The following is a 15,417-nucleotide window of genomic DNA, read 5'->3' on the forward strand; positions in this document are numbered from 1 at the left end:
TCTCACTACATTATTTGCCACCACTGCAGACACCACCAGAACATGGTGCAAAGGTCAACACAACTACACATAATATTAACACTGCAAGAGATGTGATATATTTACAGACTACTGCTTCTCTGTCTCCATAGGCCTCACTCTTAACATACTGCAGTGTTTCCCACAGAATCAGAGTTTAATTTTGGCGGTGGCTGTCCAGCTGGGGTGCCATTGAGCATGCACAGTAAATCAGGTCATTTTGCAAGTGTTGTGAGGCTTTCATAACCCTTTTATAGACGGTTTCAACCTGGCGCTCTTTGTGGGGGCTTGATCTCAACGATAAGGCCAACTGTCTTCTTTGCAGAGGAAGTTATGGTCAAGCCAACTGCATTAAATAGTCTTCGCCTCTTCTTTGTTGGTTTTACCGCCATATTAAAAACCACACCACCATCCACTGCATCGGAGTATGTAACATCATGCTCACTGTGCAGTATACACTTTGTTTTACTTGGCTGTCATTCATGTGAAATTGATTGACGATGTTTTGTTATTCCTGTGAAATGGATTCAGTGCAGTCAATAGATTCTGAATTTCTTCAGTGACACAGATATCGTGATGTATCGTGGATGAAATTTCTTGCAATATATCGATTATCGCAGAATCGCTGTATTGTGATATTATCATTATCGTGGGCAAAATATTGTGATAGTATCATAACGCGAGGTACCTTGTGATACCCAGCCCTAATTTATATATATCATGCCAGATTTTAAGTTGGATTTAGTGTTCCTATGCATTAAGTTGTGTTTCCTTTAGGTACTTATTTGCCTCAGGTGAAAACTCCACTCTGCTGTCCATTTACATTTAAAAAGAGAAAAAACAGAGAAGACAGTTGGTTTGAAAGAGTAGTAAAGGAATCATCTATGTCAAACTGGAACAACTGAATAGAGGAGGTGGCCTACGACATTACTTACCACCCACCTACAATACAGTACTGTCTGTACTGCATTCCCTATAAGGTGTGAATGGTTGTTAAACCCCACCTGGGCTCACCTAGCCCTAACCTTCTACATGACAGCTGGTTGGGTCAACGACTCACACATGACTTAACTACTCTGTAAGGACGCACCCACACAGGGTTTTAAAGCCTGCAACCACGGCTGGGAACTGAAACTCAGTTCCAAGTTAGAGCTGAGTACTTAATTGCAAGACAGCAAGCCGAACAAACCGTTCACTTTTGCATTAAAAAGGAATGATGACCAAAGACAAGACTGTGAAGTGTCACAGAGTGGTTAGGTGCTGTGCACTACCACTAAATGCACTTCAGTTTCAACATTTTGAGTGTGGGCTTCATTTCATAAGGGTGTCCGTTTACCATAAGGAGTCACTGCTGCTGCCCCAGTGTTATAGAAAGGACAGGTAGTGCAAGGTTCAAGTCACCTTTGGTTCAGTAATTGCAGTTTGACATTCATTCTAATATTTTTGTGTCTGTGTGTAGATCATATATTTTTATTTACTTTTTGAATGTCCAGTTAACAAAATACAGATGTTTTTGTTATCAAAACATTTGACTTCCCACTACCTGCAACTCGCTTCCAGTTAGAAAAAACCTTTTTACTGTGGATTTGGTTTGATGATGCTCACCTTGTTGTACTCCACATGCAGTTTTTCTTGCTCGCTCTCGAGCTTGTCTTTCAAGTTCTTCTGCTCAGAGATGTTGTCCTGGATCTGGATCATTCGCATGTTCCGCTCTGAATATCAATGGGACAAAAATCAATAGCAAGATCGCAATCTATATACAGGAAAAAGCACATGAGAGAGTGTACTGATGGCAGATAGGCCCTCTGCTGCAGGCTTAGTATGCTCTCAAGGTGACTGGCATGGTGTCTCACACATCTGCTATCACAATCATTTATATGGAGAGAACATGTATTAGACACAATAACTTAACCACTTTGTATTAGAGATATAGAGAATGGGGAGAATAATGCTTAAACCATTTCAACTTGGTTAAAATGTAAATAGAGATCGGAAGCATATGCACTGCTCAAAAAGTTAAGTGAGCACTTTAATCCTTATCAGGTCATGATGAACAAATTATTCAAGTTGAAAATATTTACAGGTGTACATTGTATAATTTGGTGAGAACCAAAAGACATAATAATAGCCAATAGAAAACAAAATAATCAACCCACTGAGGGCTGGATTCAAAATCACACCGCAAATCAAGAGCCCTTTTTACACAGCATTAACTCCGGAGCGGTGGTTCGTCAATTCTCCGCTGATGGTGATTCACACAGAGCAAAGCATCTCCCCCTTTCCGTGCATAATTAACACAGAAAGCCAGCGCTGCGGTTCCTAAAGAGGCGTGACGGTACACGTCATGATGATGAAGTCGGTGTGTTTTTAAGGTGTTTCCCAGGTGTCACTGAGATCCTGACCCACCAAACATCCTGGAAAATGACGAAGTTACGTTTTTCATGCTAAATTACATAATTAAGCTACATAATCGCCATCAGTAAACTGGAAGCTGTCCGACTCACTCGCAGGGACGGAGGCCGTTGTCTGAAGTCTGAAGTCTCGGTCGGAGCTGACCGTCGCGGTGATTTATTTTCATCACAAACACTCGGTGAGTTAAAGTTTTTTTCCCGGTGACAGACACAGTTTTTCGGGCAGAAATGTGACGAAGAGTTGGTAGGACGGGCGGGAGGACAGACAGGAGGACGGACGCTTCTCCACGTACAGCTGTGGTATTTTTTTACTCATTTAAGTTGCCAAAGACAGTTACATTTACCACGTTAGTTTTGTTTGGTCCTGTAACGTTGCTTTGTGGGAAATTTCTCTGTATTAAGTTGAGTGAAGGACCTGTGTAGTTAACAAACCGTCCGATCTACATGCCCCCACTTCGCACCGCCGGCTTATCCGTTCACACTGGTTCGGTTGTCCAATAATGTGGCCCTGATTCTACCTCCAGAGGCGGATCAGCCCCAGAGCGAAATTTCACCCCTCGCCCCATCTGAAACTTTCACACAGAGGAGGATGTGGAGAATTGGCGCAGGATCCCTGCATGCAAATGGCAGTGTGAATGGGGATAAGGTAAAAGATTTATTGGCAGCGTTGGATGCACAGCTACATAAGATAACATACATAACAATGGCATCAATGCCTTCATCATCCAGGAACTGCCTACATACTCAGGCCACTTGAGGCCAGGCATTGTCCTGCACCACGAGGAACCCAGGGCATATGCCTCCTCAGACCATCTCTGACCCACCGCCAAACCAGTCATAAGAAGGATAAGGAGAGAGCAATTGTCTGTGGACACCACATGCAAAACCATGCCCTTTTAAGGGGTTGCTTTTGACTCTCCATTGCACCTGTTGTCACTTCCATTTGCACAAAAACAGGGGAAGCCGATTCACAATCATTTGTTCTTCCTAAATGGACACATTGATATCCCTGAAGTTTAACTGACATAGTGTTACCTTTGAAAATGATATGTCCCATACACTTTTTTGTTCAGTGTATATATTTAATGTGAGTGCCTGAAGCAGAATACACCCATAAGAGTAGGTGTTGCAAACATATAGATAAGCATCGAGTTTTAAGCTCAGTGCTCTTTGTTTCCAAAGAAAAGTGCAAAGGTAATGCAAGCTTTCCCATAGGAATTGATTAGTGGAGATGGGAGGTTCTTTAATAAGCTTGTACTTGTATTTCATTCAAGGAAAATTATTTTCTCTAATGTTGTGTGCATATGCTCTTTAAGGCAAGGCAGGGTTCTTTCATTATAAAACAATGTGGGAAACCATCAAACATGTATTTCTAAGTGATGTACCATATGCAACTGGACATGTTGCAGTTGCTTGAAGACGTTTCACCTCTCATTCAAGAGGCTTCTTCAGTTTTAACTGGAAAGGAGTTGCAGGCTCTCTAGTTAGAGAACTGAAGAAGCCTCTGTGCCACTAATCATGTTGAATTGAATATTGAATACTGCATCACATTACTTCTTAACTATCCATTTACGTAGTTCATTCAGCTTTTTGCCCATTTGTGCACATTCATTTTCATGCTATGTTTTTCTTTTATACCAGTTACCCGTGATGAGCTCGATTTGGTCTAGCTCTTAATATATATTGTTTATGTATGCCCTTTAAACAAACAAAAAATTCCCAATAGCTTCATACACGTAATCTGTCTCCATCTTGCTCAGAATAAAGAATAACGCAGGCAGCAAAATGGCTAAAAGTTTTCAGCTTATTGTACAATTGAGATCAGATCAGTTGTATCTGGAAATACATAGTTACAAGTTGTTTTTATTGAGTATATAGTTCTGCTATCTGAAAGAAAAGAGCATTTATCAGCTAGCTGAATATCATTTATCCCAGGTAGTATATCCTCACCTAGGTAGTAGTTGACGAAGTCTGCTGTGAGGGCGGGCTGCTTGTGCTTCCTGCGTCCGTCCAAGCTGGCATTGGCATCAGATGTGTCTACAGGGAAAATGTCTGTGCTGATGCCCATCAGCTCTGCCTTTCTCATCAGCTTCCTGATGGCTGAGGCACTAGAGGTCAGAGGTCGCGGCAACTTCTCCCGGGGCACCCATGCCTGAGGCCGAGTGTTCCTGGAAAGCTCTGCTTTCGCCCTGTACTGCTGCAGGCGGGTTGTGATTCGGGCCTGCAGATGGGACACACACACATAATTCCACAGTCTAAAAGTGAAACTCTGGCCAGAAAGCAACCAAGGCTTTATTTGTGATTGAATATGAATCAAACCTTCGTGTAAAAGCATAATTACAAGGGAAGAGGCACTTTTAAGATTTACCATGGTTTCGTTTTCCGGCAAGCTTATTTTTCAGTGGAGTGCGGGGGCACTCCACTGAAAATAAGCTCGTACGCTCGACACAACATGAAACTTTGCAACTTAGCAGACAAAAAGGGATGATCCCCGCGTGCAACCTAACAGGCAGAAGAGTAATGGTGGACTGCTCCTCAAGCCTTCCTGTTACGTCTCCCATGGCAGCGGCGCGCCGGAGATGCTACTGCTAACGTGAGTTGTCCAGAAACCTTCTTTTTAGTAGACTCTGTGTACACAAACAATGTTCTCAAGGCTCGTGTTCATGTGTAGAGACCCTGGTGGTACTACGAGCAAAGTTACATGTTGTGTCGAGCCTTCTTAGTGTTTTAAAAATAGCGATTTTGATGCTTGGTACCAGTGCCCCCGCACTCCATTGAAAATTAGCTTGCCCGAAAACGAAACTACGGTAAATCTTAAAAATGCCTCTTTCCTCGTAATTATACTTTTACACGAAGGTTTGGCTCATATTCAATCACAAATAAAGCCTTGGTTTTTTATGTTTTCCCCAAGTTAAACAATAAAAAAAATAAATAACATTTACTTTTGGAAAAAGTAGCCAATGAAATAAAAGAGAAAATAAATCAAATTTAACATGTAACATTATTTTCACCACTCCACTGAAAGAAGTAACAAACGTCCAAACATTGGAATCACCCTCATCGTCTTCTCCTTTTAAAGTCATATGGGCTTATTTGAATAGAAGTAGAAAAACACATGCCCCTTGTTGTTCTGACATTTGGTTGCTGCAGCTGACATAAATGAAGAAATCTAACCTGAGCTTCAGGAGTAAGCTGTTTCTCTCTCTCCTGCAGAGAGACCTTACAGTAAGACTGTAAGGCCAGATAATTCTTCCTCTTCCACTTCCTGTCAAAGCGGTCCGCATGCTGTTTGCAGTACGCAAAAAATGGATCAGCAATATCCTGAGGACATAAAAACATATATCACCACTGGTAAAGAAAGGGAACATTATCTCTTACAACATTAGCCCCATTCACACTGGCTTTTGGGTGCTGCTTAGGTACACCAATTCCCCGCCTCCGTCTCAGTGTGAATCTCTCCGAGGTGGCGAGGGGTGAAATTTTGCTCCGGCCCTGATATGCCTCTGGAGGTAGTATCAGGGCCGTATTATTGGAGAACCGAACTAGTGTGAACAGATAAGCCGGCTTCGCGTATCGGGGGCATGTCGATCGTACCGGCGTTATCTACACAGGTCCTTCACTCAACTTAATACAGAGAAATTTCCCACAAAGCAACGTTACATGACCAAACAAAAGTAACGTAGTGACTGTAACTGTCTTTGGCAACTTATATGAGGAAAAAAATCCCGCAGATGTACATGGAGAAGTGTCAGTCCTCCCGCCCGTCCTACCGACTCTTCGTCTGCCCGAAAAACAGCGTCTGTCACCGGCAAAAAACTTTAACTCACCGAGTGTTTGTGATGAAAATAAATCACCGCGACGGTCAGCACTCCCGACCGAAACTTCAGTGAACTTTCCCCCAGAAAACAGCCTCCGTCCCGGGAGTGAGGGAGTCAAATTGTCAGGGGGACACCAGGAAAACACCTTGATAAAACACTGACGTCATCATCATGACACATACCGTCACGCCTCTTTAGGAGCTGCAGTGCCGGCTTTCTGTGTGAATTCACGGCTGTTCATCTATAAGGCGGAGCTGCCTCGCTCTGTGTGAATCACCATCAGCGGAGAATTGGCGAACCGCGGCTGCGGCTTTTATGCGTCTTGCGTGAATGGGGCTACTGACTACACTGACATTCGACAATCTTTTTCCCTCCCGCCATATGAAGTTAAAAAAAAAAAAATCAGAAACAGTCAAGCTGCTGGCCTTCTAGAAATCATTTGAGCCTAACTTGTTGCGATAGCTGCCACCAGCACTTTGACTTATTGATAGAAGCCTTGTCGTGTGACTGACTTAATTCAAAGGTTTGCTGTCGATAGGATGTTTATATTGTGAAGAAGTAGAGGATGCCTTGCAGCATGGACAGTGATTATTAATACTCCTGTTCTTGTTAAAAATACTGTATAAAAATAGCTATCACTAGTAAAAATGTAAAGGCAAATATTGTATATACTTACTATAAAATGTATAATGACATTAACTATGCTATTTAGTATTCATAACTGAATAATAGCATACAGTTATAAATGTGGTGCAAATGTTACGTAGTTGTTCATTGACAAATTAAAGAGGAATACATTGAAAACTTTCAAGGATAAGCTGGATTTTACACAACAAGCCAATGGCCTGCGAGAAAACAACAAACAGCACTATAAGGGTGGCGCTGAAAGAAATATTATAAAATACCAACATAAAAAGTAGTTTTATCCATCTGATTAAGTATATCTGGCTGCAGGCGCAGCACAGATTTGAAGGAAGGTGAACTTCTGTGTTTTGGACTTTCTCAGGTGTAACAGGTTGGACACACTGGATGCCTGTGTAGTGCATGGCGGCTGTGTTGCTGAGCTGCTGCTGCTGCTGCTCACTTGTGTGTTGTGTGACTCTGTATCTCTAGATTACGTGACACAGCAGCCACGCTTGACATGCACATGAGAAGCCTCCATGCATCCAGTGCAAATGGTCTAACTTGTTAACATGGATGCGGTTTGAAAAGTCTGGCACACTACACCATAGGAGATAAGAGAGGACACAGAGGAGCTAGGCACGGCCAGTCTCTAAATCATAATTTTTCTTTACATTGTGCATTTTTTCTATTACTTGTAAAGCACTTCGAATTGCATTTGACTTGTTTTAAGGAGGTATAAAATGTGGTATGAAAAGGAAGGAAGTCCGGGAAGGAAAATGTGCTAAGTGTGTCTGTAAGTTGAAGCAACATTTTGTTTAAATGGTCCCACAGAGAAAATAAAAATATACCATAAAGTCATATGTAAATCTACCAATTTGACTGGGTGTGATAGACGCTTTGCTATGGAACCTTACAAACGCAGTCAAGGGATATTTGAGGAACTACATCTTCAAAGGGGGTTTAAATGTCCAGGTTTTTTTTTCACCTCCTCCGCTGCAGCCTCAGATAGGAGTCCCTCCCTCTGAGCACAGGTGACATGGAAATAAGAGCGACACATCCCTGCATCACAGCTGATACACACACCCGTCCTGGCAAAGCGGGCGTCCTCACAGAAACTGCACTCCTACGTGTAACAGAACACAACAAGGAGACTTCAAGTTGAAGCTGCTACAAGGAGGAATAGAACACTGCTTTCTGTGAGCCCACAGACACGTGCCTAGTTTTTCCAATGGTGTGGTTGCAGAAGACATTATCTACTGCACAACAATGCATTTTATCTTATGATCACTGGAGGCTTCACTTTTAGCAATTGCACACTATATTTCAAATATAAAACAGGGTGGCTAAAACATTAAAATATCCTCAGTTTTCCCTTGGAGCCAAATTTTATGAGGCCTTTTCATGGACGTTCAAAGTCTACAAACAGATTTACAGTGCTATGGTGTTTAGCAGATTCAAGTGTCAAAAATGATGACTCTATTAACTGCTCTCAATTCTGTTTATATGTTTTAATTTATATCTATTCTAGTCACATCAAACGATATTCCAACAGTGTACACAGCAACTGTTTTTTTCTCCTTAACTCACAGTTACTGTTGGTGTTGTGATGATGCAGAATTATTTTTACCACAGTGAAAAAGCAACATATCCCTATGGTTCGGCAGTTTAGTGCCAAATAAATGAAATAAAAAAAAATACAGTGATGACATTAACGAGCTCAACCTTGCCATCACATCATCGCAGTATTGTGGTGATTAAATTTCAACAACTTTTTAAGTACGTCAGCTCAAACTTCAACTCTTATCGTAGACATTGCCAAAAAGAATTAACATTTTTAAACATTCTTTGAAAAGTTTGAAATGTTTCAAGTGTTTTCAGAGAATCAGAGCATGCTACGTTTCATTAACAGAATTTGGCATTTTTTAGTCAACGATAACGACACAGGAATGCTGATGAATCAACAAAATATTCGGATATACATTGACGATACACTAATTAAAAAGAACATCTAATAAGTGGCGCCTGCAGTATGTTAAAAATGTCAGTAAAACCAAAATCAACATGCACAGAGTACTCGCCTTGGCCCCATATTTTGAATAATTCATCTCTGTCAGCGTCACTGGTCGTAGTTTATCAATGTCTCCAAATGCTACTCCAGGAACATAAAGTGCACAAACCACATGCACCCATCTGAAAGTGAAAAACATTAAACTGGCTGATAAAACAGTTTTTTTATTTATTTATGTTTTTTAAGAGAAACATAACAAACTCCGGCACATCAGTATGCAAATCATGACCTGAAAATGTTTCAAGATGTAAAGTTGTATTAAAAAAGGTGACATTTATCTATGGCTGTGGTTATTTTTGCATTTAGGGTGGTGAATTACTGCAGACAATAAAAACTCAATATCATGAAATTGGCTGCAGTGAGTTGCTCAGTCACTTCAAAAAGAAATGGATTCATAGATTTATGTAGCCCCAGACTCAGCTACAGTTTGGTGGGACACAATTCAAATGCGGACTTTAGGGAAGAGAATCTGAAGTCCAATATAAAGATATCCATCTCTAGCAAGCAGCAGCTTCACAGTTTAATTTGCTGTGTTTTTCATGCTCTAGTGAAGTAGTAAATTCGGGTGCAGCCTGGCTGAGGAGCACCATCAGCGATAACGTGGCTGAAGTCTCCACGCCTCACATAACACACTATTTTCTCTCACTCCTTTTCTTCCTCTATCTCGTCTCTTCCCTCCATCTCCTTATTTCACTCCTCTACCAGTTCTCTCTCTCTCCTCCTTAATCCAACCTCCTCTCTTTCCACTGCTGAATATATGTACAATTTAGCTTGTACACATTATTGCCTTCAGCTTTTCAACCAGCTATGGTCATTAACTAAGGCATTATTTGTTTCCAAACACGTTCCACTCACTGCCTCTAGTAAATGGCCGCTGACCACCGTGTCAATGTGCAACTGTGTCCCACCTCCCGGCATCCGTCTCTTTGAAGATGCCATCCTGGTTGGGGCACAACTCACAGCTGGGAGTCACTCCATTCTTACAAGCATCACAGAACCAGGGCTCCGTTGAATTCTCTGATGCGGAGCTCATGATAGAGTCGCTCTCACCATCCACGCCGTAACATCCTGGAAACACAGAAAAGAATTGCCAATGCTGTAATATTAATGATATTATCAAAGACAACAGTCCAAATAATAATAAACGACTTATGGTTTACTGTTTATCTTTTGTGTTTTTAGGCAGTAATACAGTAAGATGGTATCCCGGCGCATCTAAAAATTGCAACAGTGTCCGTTTCGTTACTGTAATGAAAAAATACCACTAAGGCACACTGTCTGTGTGTTTGAAGATGGTATAAAAGCAATGTTTCCCATACATAGCATGATCTTTTTATACTCTGATACAGTGGATAGCGATGTGGTTTTATAGGTCAACTTTCACAGTTGCCAAACTGTGTAATTGCATTGTCACGTCATCCACTAGGGCCCAAAAAGACTTTTTCCCATAAGCTAACATAGCTAGATAGCTAGATAGATAGATAGCTAGATAGCTAGATAGAATTACTTTAATGATCCCAGACAGGGAAATTATTTATATAACATAGTGAAAGAAGCGTCTGTACAATGGTGGATAATTGTTTTTTATAATGGAAGTCAATTGCTGCAAAATGACTCGAAACACTAACCCCGTAACCCTAACCGGAAGGTAGCCGTCTCGATCAGTGGAAGTCTCGACTGCGCACACTCATTGGCAGATCCCTTGAAGCCTTACGGTGTGATTTCTAATCAGCTGGCAGTAATACAGTATACTTCTGGAAATTTGGGGTATTAGTTTAAGGTTTAATGGTATAAAAAAATGGATACCACCAACCCTAATTGTAATCATTCTACTGCAACACTTAAATATAACTTGCAGTTGTTAAGGACTACACCAATGATTTAGGATTGCAATATAGTTCATATAAAGAAACAGAGGCTAAGCTATCCTGACATCCTTACTAGTAAACACCTATGATTTTCAAACTCTACAGGCTCATGCCCAAACAGAGATAACTCTGGTGACGTGAATACAACATCTCCACTCATGCCTTGTGGGCGACACAGCTAGACTGCGGTTGCAATTCCAGACATTTATATTGTAAATTGTCACCCGGAGATAAACGACGGACTGGTACCCTGGTAACTCTGAGAAAGAAAATAAACCAAAAACATCTCAGATGCTGTCAGTGATCCTTAATTGATTTGTTTGGCCAGAGGTTTTGCTCGGGACAGAAACCAAACTTTGTAACAGGTTGAATTTCTGTATATTGTTGTTATACTGGACCCTTGTCTGACTCTAACCTGCAAAAAGCCACCAGGATAAAGTCAAGGTGTTGTGAAGAATCCCAACAATCAGCAACCGGAGACATACTGGCATTGTTATATTTTATGTACTGTATTCAACTGACTCAAATCAGTAGCAAATGTACCACAGTGTCATTATTGGTAACTGTACTATTTGTGTTATTCTAATACTCTAGGAACCAAGAACAAGACAAAAAGGTTGAAAACAAACCTTGCCTGCTCCGGCCCACAGCTGTCAATGTACTGTGACACTGCAGCACCACAAACTGAACAGCATTCATCTAAAACATTTTTTTTTTTTTTTTAGAATAACACAAAGTGAGAAGAAGCCGAGGGAAAGAATTTTAATGTTGTCCTCTTAATTTTCTGAGGTTGCATAAACAATTACTTAGCTGATGTGGTTTCTATGGGAGCTATTACACCAGGCAGACATGCTCTTCACTACCAATGAGGGCAGCAATCAGTACTCAGCCTCCGCTGGGGAGATAACACTCTAACTTCTAATTCAGTCAACCAGCCTTCAGGCTTTTTGAGCAATGGGAGAGACTCACAAATCAAAAGCTCAATGTTCTGCATGCATGTCACTGTGTGCCACACTGGGGCCGACTCCCCATCGAAAGCAAACACTGGTGCAGATGGAGTTGTTTATTCAGCTCTACACTTTGTTTGGTATGTGCATGTCCTTTTCTGATTGAGAGACCATTTGCTGTGTGTCATGGTGAATCACTAATTTTGAACTCTCTCTGCGTTTCAGAGGCTGGTGGGGTATATCTACAATTTTTACAGGCAACTCAATTGTGTAATTTTCTTCTTTTTTTTTTTTTTTTTTTTTAGATCAAATCAAAGGCAGCATAAGCCGCTGATTATAGCAAAGAGTCTATGAAGTCACAGCTGGACTTCGTCTTGACCTTCAAAATGGAATAACTACTTGGAATCTAACTACCTAGATGTGAACAAAACTACTGCCCATTTCTACCTCCTTTTCCCTCACAGTATGTGGCAAGGGTAAGAGGTCAAGTCCTGCTCGCTCCAAAATAGCTCTAAAATAGGTATTACTGGAATATTATTGGCATTATTAGGCATTCATCTTTACTGATTGGGCTTTCAACCGAGAAACTGGGAGTTCTGAATGACCACCACATTGGTTTAACTGGCTGGAAAACTTGAAGCGTTGCACAAATCTTCGATGTTTCTTTTGAACTGAGATACAAAGCTCAGACCGTTAAGCCACGGGTTGCTGGCTAATATGAGCTAAGCTGACAAAAAGTGATGACTACTGGATAGCTTCATAATCCCAGAAGGAAAGATTATCCTTGTCAGAAATGACGAGCTTGGCAGGAAAAAATAGAAGGGGCAAGGTAGAGTTGACTGAACCAAGTGCTTTTAACTGAATTGAGATTTAATAGAGAGAAATGTCTGCCTGCCTCCAACAAAGACTAACCTACTAGGTGTTGATGCATCCAGCAGTGAGAATATAAAATCGTGCTGTATGAAGACATAGGATTAAGTTAACGTAGGGTTCCCATGGGTTGTTTAACCATATGATGAAAAGAAAATTCATAAGCACCTCACATTACTGAACCAGCCATCTGGTATCCTGACAGAATGTTGATGCCTCACATTTTCCTCTGCTAATCATCCACCTACAGTTATCTACATACCAAGGAATACAAATAATTGACAAATTAAAAGAAGAATATGAACTAATGATTGAAAAATCATAATGAATGTGGATCCCTCTAGACAGGACAAAATTATCAGAGAATGATTTGATGAGTGTGAAAATGTTATGAATCATGTGGTATGGCCTTCACAATCACAAGGTCTCAACCCAACTAAAAAACATGGACATTTTAAGGCACCCTGTTACGTAACAACCATCATTGAAAAACTAAATGAGAGAACTTCTTTCATCTTCATTACCCATCCAGTAGATTTCCACACATTTGGAGAAACTAGGAGCACTGAAGTTGTTCTGGACGCTTGTGGTGGAAAAACATCTTAGTAAGTCCCTTGAGGCATATCATGATTTGTGAATCTGGGCCTTATAAATAAAACTGAATGACTTTAGTAATAACACGCTTTAAGGAAATCAGCCACTGGTAAATTTCAGTATTTTGGGGGGGTAAATCTCTTGACTTATGTTCTTATTTCCACCTTTCTAACTGTTGTAAAATATCACAAACGGTTCTTGAAAAACTTTGTTATTGGGGCCAGGACAATATGTCCAAATTTGATATCACCCAATTTGATAATGTCAGGACACTTGGGTGTCAATTAGATATGTATTGCAATTCTTTAGTACTGTGATTTAGCGAGTATTGCAAATCAAAATAATGATTGATTGCAGTTGACCATGGGATAAAGTTGAATCATACACCTCTAGGGACTGTATAGCATGAGGATTATTTCAAACAATGCAAATCCCTAACATTTAAGCCTAAAATCCAACATCACGTTCACATTTGCTGTATCAGAGAAGGATGATATTCTATGGTGACATGTTATTAACATTTACCTTTACCAGCAAAGCTTAATACATGAACATATACGATGTAAAAACAGGCCTTCTTTGACATTTACTCTCAAAGGCAAATAAAAGCAAAAGGAGAACTTGTAGCATGTAATGATGTCTGCCTGTATGACTGGTGGGAGTCTGATAATCAATGGGCAGGCTGGTAAAAACAGGTCTCCTCTATGTGCTCTGTGTAGATAGATGCTTTGTGGACTTTGTGGACCCATTCCATCTTCAATCTCTCACCTAGGTCTTGTGTGTCTACCTTTCATGTCAGCCTCTCTTCTCATGTGAGTGGGAGTGATGGTGTCCGGACAGTGGTGCGAACAAAGAGAACAAAGAACAAAGAGAAGTACTGAAGTCAAGCAGCCAGACTAACTTGTATGAGCTCTAGATACTGACAGCTCATCTCTCCTTTTTTGTTTGACCTTACCTTAACCTTGAGCAAGGTGCTTTGTGATCTCTTAAAAGGAGCTAACATGTTATGAATACACCTTTTTAAGAGAGGTGCATGACATTATCTCCACTATCAGAACTAAGACATATATAGCTCTCAATAGACAAATAAGCAAAATACTCTTTACAGTAGTAAAGAATTATTTTTGATTATTTTCAGTTGATCCATTAATCATCTGGTCTAAAGGCTGACTGAACATAGTATGTAATGTGTTTTAAGTTCTCCCAGACTGCACAGGGATGTCTCCAAATTGCTTATTTGGTCTGATCAACAGTAAAAATCCAAGTTACTTATTTTAGTGACATCAGAATATCACTGTTTAAGCCTTATTAAAACAAGTTTAACATGTTCTGATGTACTCTGATGATGAACATGGCACAGAAGAAAAAAAGAAAACTGACTTTATCCACATAGAAAAAATGTACGTGCTAATTTTGGTTAAAAAGAAAAGATGAAATAAGACTGACCAATGGGAGCATATACATTTTTCTTAATACATTACTAAATCATTTCATGTAACAATTGTTGCTGAATTTCGTTTTTCTGTCAATGGACTTATCCTTTAACTAAGAAGACTATGCACCGTATATGCACTGTGAAACTTTTCCAATTCCTGCACATTTAGAAAACATTCAAAAGTATGTGAAAGGGCAGACTGTTACCACATCTGCAACAGGATACACTATAACAGGATAATAATGCAGAAACTGGTTCCTTTTTAACGTTTACCAGAACAAAATGGCATTTTCTTGAGATGGGAATTATCATAAGCATCACTTGCACTTACTTACTTGTATAGTAACAAGGAGCAGTCATGGCGGAGTTAAGAAACTGTCTAAAGCATGACTTCATTTCATTGAAAACTGCGCTAATTGTAATGCCTGTAAAATTATCATTTCAGTTAAGGGTGGACACATCAATAGGCTGAAAGCAACCAGCAGCACGTCTGTTACCATGGGTAAATTCTACGTTACTGTATAAGAACATAGCAGCAAACTGGCAAATTTAGTGGATTCTTTGTCGAAGAAAACCTAAATGAAAGTGAATGCAGTACAAATATGCTCCCTTTCATCCATTTTAAATGATAACAGACAGACTGTTGCTACAGCTAGCTCTCAGCCTACAACCAGCTCGACCATAACTGATCAAGAATCAATGAAGAATCAGGCTGATAAGCAGAATCAATATGGCATTGGTACTAAAATTCCTGTAAGAAACTT

At 40.3% G+C, this 15,417-nt stretch overlaps 1 protein-coding gene across 7 annotated transcripts in view; it reads right to left on the bottom strand.

Annotated features, from left to right (window-relative positions):
* phf14 (PHD finger protein 14) overlaps positions 1-15,417 on the bottom strand; it is a 140,610-nt gene that overhangs the window by 95,190 nt on the left and 30,003 nt on the right. For all 7 annotated transcript variants that reach the window (XM_030412968.1, XM_030412965.1, XM_030412966.1 and 4 more), the window contains exons 5-10: positions 9,848-10,007; positions 8,950-9,061; positions 7,857-7,994; positions 5,604-5,750; positions 4,380-4,650; positions 1,624-1,730 (exon numbers count right to left, since the gene is read on the bottom strand). In XM_030412968.1, coding sequence (XP_030268828.1) covers positions 1,624-1,730; positions 4,380-4,650; positions 5,604-5,750; positions 7,857-7,994; positions 8,950-9,061; positions 9,848-10,007 — 935 coding nt within the window. The remainder of the gene's footprint in view (positions 1-1,623; positions 1,731-4,379; positions 4,651-5,603; positions 5,751-7,856; positions 7,995-8,949; positions 9,062-9,847; positions 10,008-15,417) is intronic.

The sequence above is a fragment of the Sparus aurata genome, chromosome 3, assembly GCF_900880675.1.
Source record: "Sparus aurata chromosome 3, fSpaAur1.1, whole genome shotgun sequence".
Classification (NCBI taxonomy): Eukaryota; Metazoa; Chordata; class Actinopteri; order Spariformes; family Sparidae; genus Sparus; species Sparus aurata.